Source organism: Mobula hypostoma, chromosome X2 (genome assembly GCF_963921235.1).
Source record: "Mobula hypostoma chromosome X2, sMobHyp1.1, whole genome shotgun sequence".
Taxonomy (NCBI): domain Eukaryota; kingdom Metazoa; phylum Chordata; class Chondrichthyes; order Myliobatiformes; family Myliobatidae; genus Mobula; species Mobula hypostoma.
This window is the reverse complement of record NC_086129.1, coordinates 32,115,347-32,128,786: the sequence shown is the minus strand read 5'-3', so window position 1 is coordinate 32,128,786 and position 13,440 is coordinate 32,115,347. Positions and strand designations below refer to the sequence as shown.

General features: G+C 40.7%; 1 protein-coding gene across 1 annotated transcript in view; it reads left to right on the top strand.

Annotated features, from left to right (window-relative positions):
• The first annotated feature begins 3,211 nt into the window (after positions 1–3,211).
• Positions 3,212–13,440, top strand: part of LOC134341036 (cystathionine beta-synthase-like) — a 76,210-nt gene continuing 65,981 nt past the window's right edge. Inside the window, exon 1 of the mRNA XM_063038771.1 lies at positions 3,212–3,323. Within this exon, the coding sequence (XP_062894841.1) occupies positions 3,280–3,323 (44 nt within the window). The 5' untranslated portion in view covers positions 3,212–3,279. The remainder of the gene's footprint in view (positions 3,324–13,440) is intronic.

Below are 13,440 nucleotides of genomic sequence, written 5' to 3'. Positions count from 1 at the left end.
TTCTTAAAACAGATTTAAAACTCAGAGGATTTCTATTTTAGACAGTTCAAAATTACAAACCATTTCTAAAGCACAAAGAGTTTCCAAAACACAGATACAATTCCTTTAAACTAAAAGGACATACCAATGATGCAGATGAACAAGTCTGTTGCAGAAACCAAAGCCAGAGGAATGGTCTCCAGTTCACCCCATGTTTCTTTCATGCTCTTTGATGTTCCTTATCCTATTCCAAATGTGCCTGAATTGCTCTCTACATGTATGCAGTTCCTTTGCCACTTGGCTGACTTCACACATAATGATATTTCTTCAGATACTCTTTTTACACAAATGGTCTAAAAGCTTTTTAGACACAGATCTCAGGTACCCATAACAAATGCTGTGAAGCTAACTTCCTTGAGTACATAAAACTACCAACTTATTAATAGATCAGTTATTTGATATGCTAAATGGTACAATCCATCTGGTTTGCAAGCTTCCTTGAACTAAGCAACTTAGTCAGCTTGTCTGTTTTGAAACAAGTTAAATTAAATGACCCAGTGTCTTATACTGGACCTCTTGAGCAATTAGCTTCATGGTATGAGCCAGCAAGTCAGAGGCTCTGTACAGGTCTTGTTTACAAAACTGTTATCAAACTTCAAGCTGATTACTGCTTTCCATTTATATTTTAAGAACTGAAGACTGGCTCCTGTTTAAGACCAGAAATGAAACAATGCTACTTAGAAGTTTACCTACAACTGTTCGATCTTGACAAGTGGAGCTGCTGTGTTTAGAAAGCCAGCTTGGCAAAACATGAAACCCTCTGACAGAGGAAGTGAATATCCATCACAATTCTAGATATCAACTTAGTATTGCTATTGAGATGTAAAATAAGCATGAGTATTTCACAACTTTGTCATGCTTTATCTGCCCAGTGTTTGTTTTTGTTTATATTTCTGTCATCTTCATTTTTATACTTATTGTCCTCACAGACTTTCCTCTTCTGTGAAGTCTATAAAGGAGGACATACACTTGAGAAGAGCATGAAACATGTATGCTCATAAGATTGACAGGTAGGATCAAACTGGTGTTATTTGTAGCTTCTCCACCCACTCCTAGTTACTGCTGTCATTTCACCTCTGTTCTGCTCTGAATAGCTGCTGGTTCCTTTCCTCTGTGGTATTCTCCAATTCGTATTTGATGTACATCTATACAACACTGCTCATTTTAACATGAGTTGTATACCAAACCACCAACACCATGAGGTGGGTTCACATTACTTGTATTTTTTTTTTACATCATGATAGTTGGAGTTTAAGGATTAATTAGTTACTTTCTATCCCACCCACCTCCTCCCTGCATTCCCAAATGTAGAATATTGACCTTAATTGGGGATTTCAAGGATTAAATGGTGTTTGCTGAGTTGACCAATTTTACAGATAAAAAACAATCAACAGTTATTGGGTGAAGATAGAAGGAACCAAAGTTTAGAGTCCAAATGAGCAAAGAGGAAAAAAAAATTGAATAATCTGAATTGAACTGGAAAATGGTCAAAATCTACAGCAATGGAAGAGAGAGATTGGCTAATATTTTGCATTAATTTTTTGAATAACTGACCTCCTAATTGTTGTTTGCCTTGTCTTTTCCAGATGCTGTTTGACCTGATGTGGATTGTAAGCATTTTCTGCTTTTATTAAGGACCTAGCATTTGAATATTTTTGGTTGTCATTATTGTTTTGTTTATTTTCTCTGTGCAGCACTATTGCAGATTGGTGAAAGATGTTCTAATTCTGCTCTTTGTTAAAGGCAAGAACCCAGAGAGAGACAGAGAGAAAGAGCAGAGGGGAAGATCATCAATTCAGCCAAGAGAAATTCACAAGGAAGTGTAAATCAATTGCAGGGCTTTTATGTTAATCCTACAATAACCCATTTGTTTCTTCCCAGCATTTCCATCGACTCCCCCAAAATTACCACCACTCAGCTGCATATTGGGAGCAATTAAACAACCAATCAGTACTTATTTATAGAATTGTCTGATTCCTAAATATGGTGGTACTTCTGACACTGGCTGAAAGATTCCTGCAGAGTGTGCCTGAAACATGAAAAGGATTGAGACTTGAATGTTAATTAATAAAATTCTTTGTACATTATCTGCACATGAATCCTTGGCCAGTGGGCATTCACAAATATTACCAGCCGCACTGAAGATAACTGATTTGCCTCATTATGAACCTTTCACCCTAACTATGTTTTTCTGCTTTGTAATTGAACTTCTGCGAGTATTTTTGAAAGAGCCCCCTGTACCACTAGTCTGATTACAACTGCTTCAACAAGTCTGGAATTAATGACTATAATCTGGACAGAAACAGAAACCCTCATTGTGTGGATTTTTTTTGCCTATGGAGGAAAGGACATTGCTATGATTTAATTGCTGAAGATTTATTTCTTTTTGGTTTCTTTACGTATATGGATCTTAATAACACATGTTCTGATGGTTTCAATGAGACAAACAAGGTAAAGTATATGGAGTTAACTTCAAGCAAAGAGAGTAATAGAGAGTTTTATAATAATAGATGTATACAATACTGTAAAGGTGGGAATTATTCTAATTCATTCTGATTAAATAATAGTTGTTAATGGTCAGATTAGTTCAGAACAAAATGTTCCTATTATTATTAATTAATTACCTGAGCACTTCATGTAGGATATTACAGTAACAAATTTTCAATTAGAAAAATCGTTAAAGACTTGCACTTATAATAGGATGATTTGTCCACGTTTACTGCATGTATAAGATTGAAGCCTAGGCAAAGCACAAACATCCCATTAAGAATCGTGATTCTATTCATCCAGGATGACAGCTGGTCCATGTAAAATGAGCTACAATATCAAAATAGATCACTTTCTGGTACATTGCATCTGTGATGTGAAAACGGCTTTACTGTAGCACGATAACTGTGGTCTCTGGTGACATTAATGAAATTTTAACTGCATTTTGAAAAAACATATTCATAATGTTACTTGGAATATTGATCTAAGGCAATCTTGGCAACACATTCACCTCACTGCTTCAGAGTTGTTGGAGGTGTGCTTATCTCAGTAAGTCTCCCCTCTAGTTCTAAACCTTCAATATTCCTCTGAAAATTTTAGCCCATGTCTGAAGTCGATATTTTCCCCCCAAAATTCATAAGCTGATTTGCATTTTCAGATGGCTCCTGCCTGATTCAGGTGGAACATCCAACTACATACCTTTGAAAAACAAGATCTTGATGAAAACAGTGAAGGATTGAAAAGGGTGACAGTATGCTCTGCCTTCTTACTTCATTTTGTCAACTTTCTTCCCAACTGTAAGTGCAGATGGAAAGTTTGTGGCTAGTTTGAGTAAAAGAAAATTTGGGCTGGTATTACATTTGAGAAAAATTAAAAGTCTGCCATATGGAACTAATTTCATGAGCAAAATATCTTTTCTACTTCAAGATGAAAAGCTTGGGTGTGTTTTATTACATCCCAACATGGCATATTGTTGGTTACATCAATATATTCCTTATTAGTAATTTGATAAAGCATATTAAATATTTCAACCATCTCTTTAAATAATTTGCTCTTAGGATGCATCTGTGACAACCAAATATTTTTTAGTGTTTGTTCCACTAGAATTTAATTGATGCTTGTACCATTTCAACAGTCCCGTATCAGCTATGCACAAGCAAATTATTCCATTATTTAATAACTAACATTGTTCAGATGGACGCTGCTAGATGTCTTATTGTATTATGTCAAGTATATTAAATCAATGAGAATATCTTAAGAAGAAAAAAAGAGGGGAAGCAGTGGAAGTCTAAAACATCCATTACAAGTAAGCAGCTGCCAGGCTTAGAAGCAAGAAAAACGGAAATGGTTTCTATAGAACAGCCATTTTGAGAAGGGCTCCTTTGAGGTCAAATCGCTGCTCTCATGCCCTAATGACTATGCTTGCAGGTAATGTGAGCAGGCACTAAACTCACAGGAGGAGCATTCCACTCCAATGACTGCCTTTACTGCCCATTTAAAAAAACTAGTGATTTAAGAAAAAGGAAGAAGCTTACCTTGTCTTATCTTAATGCTGCTTTCCCTCTTCACTGAAAGGCTAGTACTCGCCAAAGTCCACATGTTGACACAATGACAGGGTTGAACCTGGGAGTTTTGCTTTAACATCTTACTCAATCCTTTGAATTTCCAAAATAGCAGCATTCCCTTCTATTGAGTGGAATTATCACCCCAAATGATCCTTTGGGCTTGAACCCACAATCTTATGCTTCAGTGTGAATTACTTCCTTGACTGCTGTAATCTCAAACACTTCACTTATTCTTATCACATTGTACAAATGCTGCTTTACTAGAGACTTCAGCCATTTCAAGTAAAAAAAGATTAATATCTATGTTAAAATATTGGGACAGGAACATAAAATAAAAGCAATGTTATATATTTGTTCATTAATGTCATAAACATTATTTTTTGAGTTGAGTAGGCAAAATATGGAATGCGAAAATAACAAATTAACAAATAAAATTGATTAGTATAAAGAGTCTGTTCAGAACCATCTAAGATAAATGAATTGTGTGTTTTAACTAATTCTAACAAGAAGCCCAACATGAACATGAATTTTAAAAGGATTCAAGCACATCACAGCCAAACCTAGGGTTAAAGATCCCTGTCAACCATCTGTATTAAACACGCAAGATGTAGATTTTTCTAAATTCTCTTGTGTATGCTTTGTGTCTTAAAAATAAAACATCTCCAATAGAAGCTGTTTTGAGACACAATGAAATCATTGTAATTGATTTACTTATTTTCAGTTTGTCATAATGGGGTGCTGGGGATGGACCCAAATGCAAGACACAGACACTGAAGTACAAGAAAAACAGGACTTGACTAGAGTAGGGACGTGACAGGATACAGGCAAGGAGCAGGGACAAGAATGCAGACTTGGGCTAGGGAAAGCAGGACCAGGACTAGGAACCGTGGACTAGGAGACAAGGCTTGGTCTCCGAGCCTGAGACTGGACAAGGACAGAGAACCTGGGTCTTGCCTCGGGCTCGGACCCCGGAACCAGGCAAGGACATGACATGGTTTCAGGACAGGACATGGCTGGGGTCTAGAGGCCCGAGCTTGGCTTGGGATCCTCGAGGCTTGGGGTCTTGGGTCTTGAGCTTGGCTGCGGGATCCTCGAGGCTCGGGTTCTTGGAGCTTGGCTGCGGGATCCTCGAGGCTCGGGTTCTTGGAGCTTGGCTGCGGGATCCTCGAGGCTCGGGTTCTTGGAGCTTGGCTGCGGGATCTTTGTCTAGAAATGCAGAGGCTGATAACTCAGAGACTGGAGCTGAGAGACAAACTGGGAACTGAACATCAACATAGAGCCGGGACTCATCCTTCGACAAGCCAGGACTCATCTTTAACACAACACAAACATGAGACAGGACAGAACATAGACATAGAGCTGGGACTTATCCTACAACAAGCCAGGACTCAACTTCATCTCCACACCAAGGTGGGACAGGTCTCTCTGTCAGGTAACGGCAGAACAGCCAGACTTACCCAAGAGGCAAGGACAAGACAAGACAGGTCCCCCTGCAGGGCAACTGCAAAACGGCCTGGCTTACCCCACGGAGGCAAGGACAAGAAGAGAAAAACACCAAAGAGCAACAGACAGTTCCATCTCTGCTCCAGGGAAGCTCCAAGTCTCAGTTTAGCCAGCAACCTCAGCTGGCTACAGAAACAACCAGATCCCTACCTAGCTTGGAGAGACTGGCAGCCACTCAGCTGGCCCAGGAAACAGCCAAATCCATACCACAGAGTCTGCTCCAACTACTGACAGCAAGGCTCCATGAGGGGATGGTTCCCCAACACAGCCTAAAGATGGCAATTGGCTGCTCTAGCCTTCCACCAGCAGGTTACTCCCAGGGGATCTTGACAAAACAAACCAGCAGCCCACACTCACTCCCAAGGCTACTTATATTGCAAGCCCAAAGATGGGAATGAGGTGCCTATGATTAACTCAAACAAGGGACAGCTGGAATACCCAGAGTCCTGAATCCACGGACCAGACTGTGAACTGGAATGTGGACTTCACGGACCGGACCATGACACAGTTAAGTATTCCTGACAGTTTTATGTAATGTCTAGTAATTATTTTAGCAAATTTGAAATTAAAAATATTGAAATTTGTCAGATGATTTATCAAACTACACAATGATATCTGCATGTTCACTTCTACTCTGTTGTATAATTATACACAATTATTTTGACTATAACCAAATTTCAAAATCTTCGAAGGGCAACACTGGACAACAATTTTTTTCAAAAGTATTGCTTCCTCAGAAATTTTGTTTGTTTATGATAGACTGCTTGCAGCTGAACACAAATCTAACGTCAGACTATTTGTATCACGTAGAAATATAATGTGTTTAATTACATAATGGTACTGACGCTTTGTAATAGTTCTACTATGCTAAAATATTTTGTTGATGATTTTAATTTGTACTTAGTGTCTGAGACTTCTCATTTAAGTGTCCAACAATAATCAGCCAGCATTGATGGATTCCAGTTGCCCTGATACCGTTTCTCCATGACTGCAAAGTCCTGGTGAAAGCTTTCAACATGGTTGTCACTGACAGCGCCAAGATTTGCAGGAAAGAAATCTAAATGGGAATGCAGAAAGTGAATCTTTAGTGACATGTTGTACTTTATGGTTTTGCATGTTATCAACCAGCTGAATTAGTTTGGTGCTCTGTACTTGCAAGAAAACATCCTTGAATGCCTTCCATGCTTTTTTCTCCAGTCCCACGAGAAGTTCACTGAATTACCTGTCATTATGACTTGTCTGATTTGTGGACCAACAAAAAATGCCTTCCTTAATCTTGGCATCAGTTATTCTAACTTAAGTTATGAATTGAAATAACAAATATCAGCGATTTTTAAAAAATGGTGCATGGCAGGGAAATTTCATGGTGATTTTCATGATCAGGAGCCTGAAATCCATAAGATACACCCAAAATTAGTCATGAAGCCAAACCTTTATTGTTCACTGTTATTAGATGCAGAAGTTAAAGATGAATGCAGGCAGAGGGTGTCATGATTATTGCAAAGAACTGTTAGTCTGGTTCAAGAATTGTAGAGTGAGGTTCCTGAATAATAAAAAGCAAGTTGCAGTGTAGTCAGACCAAGTTGGGGCAAATAAGCCCTCTTTATCGCAGGTAGAGCCCTTCCCACTATTGAACACATCTACAAGGAGCACTGTGGGCACGTGGCCAAGTGGTTAAGGAATTGGACTAGCTACCTGAAGGTCGTGAGTTCGAGCCCCAGCAGAGGGAATGTGTTGTGTCCTTGATCAAGGCACTTAATCACACATTGCTCTGTGACGACACTGGTGCCAAGCTGTATGGGTCCTAATGCCCTTCCCTTGGACAACATCAGTGTCGTGGAGAGGGGAGACTTGCAGCATGGGCAACTGCTGGTCTTCCATACAACCTTGCCCAGGCCTGCGCCCTGGAGAGTGAAGACTTTCCAGGCGCAGATCCATGGTCTCGCAAGACTAACGGATGCCTTTATTTACAAGGAGCACTGTAGCAGGAAAGCAGCATCCATCATCAAGGACCCCTACCATCCAGGCCATGCTCTTTATTCACTGCTGCCATCAGGAAGGAGGTACAGGAGCCTTAGGATCTACACCACCAGGTCCAGGACCAGTTATTACCCCTCAGCCATCAGGCTCTTGAACCAGTGTGGATACCTTCACTCATCCCTACACTGATCTGATTCTATAATCTATGGACTTACTTTTAAGGACTCTACAACTTGTGTTCTCAATATTTATCACTTATTTATTTGATATTATTGTTTTGTTTTTTTTCTTTTGTATTTGCACAATTTGTTGTCTTTTGCACATTGCTTGTTTGTCCATTTTTCTTCATGTGCAGTTTTTCATTAATTCCATTGTGTTTCTTTGTACTTACTGTAAATGCCCGCAAGAAAATGAATCTCAGGGTAGTATATGGTGACAAATATGTCTTTTGACAATAAATTTACTTTGAACTTTGAACCTTTGGATTTCATCACTGATACCCCAGGATGTTTAATGAGAGGAAGTATTCCTCGAACAGTTTTACAAAAACGTTTAATTAAGAGACTCCGGCAGGATGCTACAATCGCTATATGGAAATATCCCTGTACTAAAGAGATATGTAAAGCTAACCCTCATGGCAATAACATTTCAATTCTATTTTCTCACTCTCACTACTGTCAGAATAAATTGTGGTCTTAGAGTCATACAGTACACCAACAGGTCCCTTTGACCCATCATGTCAATGTCAGCCATCATGCCCATCAATACTAATCTCTTTTGCCTATATTGTACCCGTACCCTCCTATGCCTTGCCTGTTCAATTGCTTGTCTGAATGGCCTTAACAATAGTGATTTAGTGACTCAGGGTCTTTCTCTTCAGGGGTTAGTCTCCAGAGTGATTGTTGCAGCAAGGTATCTTTTTTATTGGATACTTGACAGACATTGGTGAGTTCTTTTTGCCAATCATACAGCTGTAAGTCCATTCCTCACACATTAACATCTGTGTTTCTCTAACTTCTTCAAATTTCTGTGGGCACTGTTACACAATTACCTCAACTGCCAGTTCTGTAATTATCAGAGTGTCTGTTTCATTTTTGCAATTTATAAGGCTACCCATTTCACAAGGTGTTAATTCTCAAAATATTTCCATTTGCTTCTCTGGATGGCACACAGTGAGATAATTCACGGTGCGATCCCAGCTCTGTCCTCACATCAATTCTGACCAGTTGTCCATTGCGTGGTCTTCCTTCCCTTCACTGTACTTTGTTGGTCTTGGCTTCTAACATCTTCCGTTCTAGCCAGAGCCTGATGGGTACTCGACATCTCTCCCTGACTGCTGTGAACCCTCCCTTTGATCCATGACCAACATGGTTAATGGATCACACAAGTTATCTAAGAAGGTAAATCCAAGCACAGGCAACATACCTTTGGAAGTTGTGGTACAACTAAATAGTGTACATTCATCAAATCCATTCAGTAACTACACTCAATCAACAGGTTTATTTAAGTAATTTAAATGCCACATGTAACTGTGAGGTAATTTCTCTTTTCTAAGAAATGAATAAACTTGATGAGGGCCTCCATCGATCACAGTTGACCATGAATGCTGTGTCCTAGCTGTCTGCATAATATGTGACCCTGTGCAGTGCGATAAGGAGAACAAGCTGTTGCCCATGTAGCAAGCTCCACCTCTCCACTGATGTGATGAACCCAAAGGAGACCGATACAGAGGCTATTTGAGTCCTTATGGTTCCTTAAGGTTGTTATAGCAGGGAGTGGTAGTGGGGGCAATCTCTCACAGCCAATTAAATGCTCCCAATAGCGTGAATAAAAGGTAACTAAATATTAATAACCCCACCCAACAATGTGCTGGATTGAGAGGAACAAATTTGTACAGAGATCGCAGACTGTTGCAAGAAACTTAAGGCTCTGATAGTAGCTGATTTAACTTTCCACATATTGATTAGGATTCGCACACTGTAAAAGGGCTGGATGGGAAAGAGTTTATCAAATGTGTTCAGAAAAGTTTCCTTAATTAGAATATAGAAGTCCCAACTAGAGAGAGAGTGATACTAGATTTCCTATTAGGGTATGAGACAGGACAAATGACAGAAGTTTCTGTAGGGGAAATTTTGCAACTAGTGAACATAAAGCCATTGCTTTCAAGGTAATTATGGAAAAGGATAGGTCTGGTCCTCAGGTTGAGATTCTAAATTGAAGAAAGTCCCATTTTGATGGTATCAGAAAGCATTTGGCAAGTGTGGATTGGGATAGGTTGTTTTCTGTCTAAGGTGTACTTAGTACATGGGAGGCCTTCAAAAGTTAAATTTTGAGAGTAAAGAGTTTGATTATTCCTGTCAGAATAAATGGCAAAGATAACAGCTGTAGGAAACTTTGGTTTTTGAGGGATATTGAGGCCCAGTTTAAGAAAAGGAAGGTAGAGCATAGCATGTATAGGCAGGCAGGGACAATTGAGGTACTTGAGGAGTATAAGAAGGAAATCAGGAGAGCTAAAAGAGGACACTAGGTTGCTCTAGCAGACAAGGTGAAGAAGAGTCCTAAGGGCTTCTACAGATATATTAAGAGCAAAAGGATAGCAAAGGTCAAAATTGCTCATCCAGAAGATCAGAGTGGTAATCTATGCAAGGAGCCAAAAGAGATGGGGAAGATCTTAAATGGACTTTTTGCATCTGTATTTACTCAGGAGATAGACACGTGATCTATAGATGTGAGGCAATGCAGCAGCAAGGTCATAGACTCTATACAGATTACAGAGGAGGGAGAGTCTGCTGTCTTGAGGCAAATTAAGGTGGTTAATTCCCCAGGGCCTAACATGGTGTTCCCTCAGACTGTGTGGGAGGCTAGTACAAAAACTGCAGGGGCCCTAGCAAAGATATTTAAAACATCCTTAGCCTCAGGTGAGGTGCTGGAGGATTGGGGGATACCTAATGTTGTTCTGTTGTTTAAGAAAGATTCTAAGAATAAGCCAGGAAAATATAGCCTGACATCAGCAGTGGAAAAGTTATTGGAAAGTATTCTAAGGGGCCGGATATATAATACAAATATTTGGATAGACAGGAACTGATTTGGGATAGTCAACAAGGCTTTGTGCATGGTAATTTACGTCTAACCAATCTTATACAGTTTTTTTTTTGAGGAAGTTACCAGGAAACTGATGAAGGCAAGGCAGTGAGTGTTGTCTACATGGTCCCACGTGGGAGGTTGGTCAAGAAGGTTCAGTCGATTGGCATTCAAGATGAAGCAGTAAATTGGATTAGACATTGGCCTTGCTGGAGAAATCAGAGAGTGGTAGTAGATGGTTGCCTCTCTAACTGGAGGCCTGTGACTAGTGGTGTGCTGCAGGGAATCAGTGCTGGGTCCGTTGTTGTTTGTTACCAATATCAATCATCTGGATGATAATGTGGTTAACTAGATCAGCAAATTTACAGATGACACCAAGATTGGGGATGTAGTGGATGTCGAGGAAGACTGTCAAAGCTTGCAGCAGGATCCGGACCAGCTGGGAAAATGGCCTGAAAAATGGCAGATGGAACTCAAGCAACATACATCAAAGTTGTTGGTGAACGCAGCAGGCCAGGCAGCATCTGTAGGAAGAGGTGCAGTCGACGTTTCAGGCCGAGACCCTTCGTCAGGACTAACTGAAGGAAGAGTGAGTAAGGGATTTGAAAGCTGGAGGGGGAGGGGGAGATCCAAAATGATAGGAGAAGACAGGAGGGGGAGGGATAGAGCCGAGAGCTGGACAGGTGATAGGCAAAAGGGGATACGAGAGGATCATGGGACAGGAGGTCCGGGAAGAAAGACAAGAAGGGGGGGGGTGTGACCCAGAGGATGGGCAAGAGGTATATTCAGAGGGACAGAGGGAGAAAAAGGAGAGTGAGAGAAAGAATGTGTGCATAAAAATGAGTAACAGATGGGGTACGAGGGGAAGGTGGGGCCTTAGCGGAAGTTAGAGAAGTCGATGTTCATGCCATCAGGTTGGAGGCTACCCAGACGGAGTATAAGGTGTTGTTCCTCCAACCTGAGTGTGGCTTCATCTTTACAGTAGAGGAGGCCGTGGATAGACATGTCAGAATGGGAATGGGATGTGGAATTAAAATGTGTGGCCACTAGGAGATCCTGCTTTCTCTGGCGGACAGAGCGTAGATGTTCAGCAAAGCGGTCTCCCAGTCTGCGTCGGGTCTCGCCAATATATAAAAGGCCACATCGGGAGCACCGGACGCAGTATATCACCCCAGTCGACTCACAGGAGACCTTCCTGATGGGGGATGGAAGTATATAAGGACCTCCTGTCCCATGATCCTCTCGTATCCCCTTTTGCCTATCACCTGTCCAGCTCTTGGCTCCATCCCCCCCCCCCCCGTCTTCTCCTATCATTTTGGATCTCCCCCTCCCCCTCCAACTTTCAAATCCCTTACTCACTCTTCCTTCAGTTAGTCCTGACGAAGGGTCTCGGCCTGAAACGTCGACTGCACCTCTTCCTAGAGATGCTGCTTGGCCTGCTGCGTTCACCAGCAACTTTGATGTATGTTGCTTGAATTTCCAGCATCTGCAGAATTCCTGTTGTTTGAGATGGAACTCAGTGCAGACAAGTGTGAGGTGTTGCACTTTGGGAGGACAAATCAGGGTAAGTCTTCTATGGTGAGCAGTAGGACACTGAGGAGTGCTGTAGAACAGAGGGATCTGAGAATACTGATCCATAATTCCTTCAACGTGGCATCACAGTTAGATAGGTTTATAAAGGGAGCTCTTTGCACAATGACCTTCAAAATCAAAGTGTTGAGTAAAGTAAATGGGATAGTATCTTGACTTTGTATAAGATGTTGCTGAGGCCTAATTTGGAGTATTTTGTGAAGTTTTGGTGACCTACCAACAGGAAAGATATAAATAAGATTGAAAGAGTGCAGAGAAAATTTACAACGATGTTGCAGGACTTGAATAGATTAGAACTTTATTTCCTAGAACGTAGAAGGTTGAGGGGAGATTTGATCGATGTATGCAAAATTATGTGGTGTATAGAAAGTGTGGTGATAATGTGGAACGTGCTGCTAGCGGAAGTGGTGGATGCGGGGTTGATTTCAACACTTAAGAAAAATTTGGATGAGTACATGGATAGGAGGGGTATGGAGGGCTATGGTCCAGGTGCAGGTCAATGGGACTTGTCAGATTAAAGTTTCAGCATGAACTAGATGGACTGAAGGGCCTGGTTCTGTGTAATAGTGTTCTAGAACTCTATGATTTCACGTTTACCTATCCTCATGGTTGCACTGCCACCGTCAGTACTGGAATATTTATTTGTGTTATTGCTAGGTTGTTGCACTATAACCGTAAACATGAGACAATAACAGGAGTCAAGGGATTGTGGTGGATAGTTCTGTGACAGTAGTCAATTAAAAATTGTCCAAATGGGTAGAAGTTTCAGGTAAATGAGATACACTAGCAATGGGATCCCCAGGAAATGTGCTATCCCAAGAGGGTTCACAAATCCATTGGTTCAGCTGTGGCCACGTGGGTCATCATGCTGAGAATTGTAAAACAAAGAGGTCACATAATCTGAGACACGGCATTGATCAGGATTTGAAATGTGAGGAATCCTAGAAGCTGGTGCAGTTGGATGTTTGACAGATTGTTTTTTCCCTGATCAATAAGCACTTGTTTGTTTTAAAGTCTTAACGGTTATGTTTCCATAAAGATTGTAAGATTGTTCTTTAACATAGTTTGTGAACAGTTCAACCCTAGAAGAGTAAGTCATTTATAGAACTGGTTACAGAACTGGGACGTAGCACTTACATCTACAGTGATGAAGTATTTTGAGAGGTTGGTGATGAAACATATCAACATCTGCCTG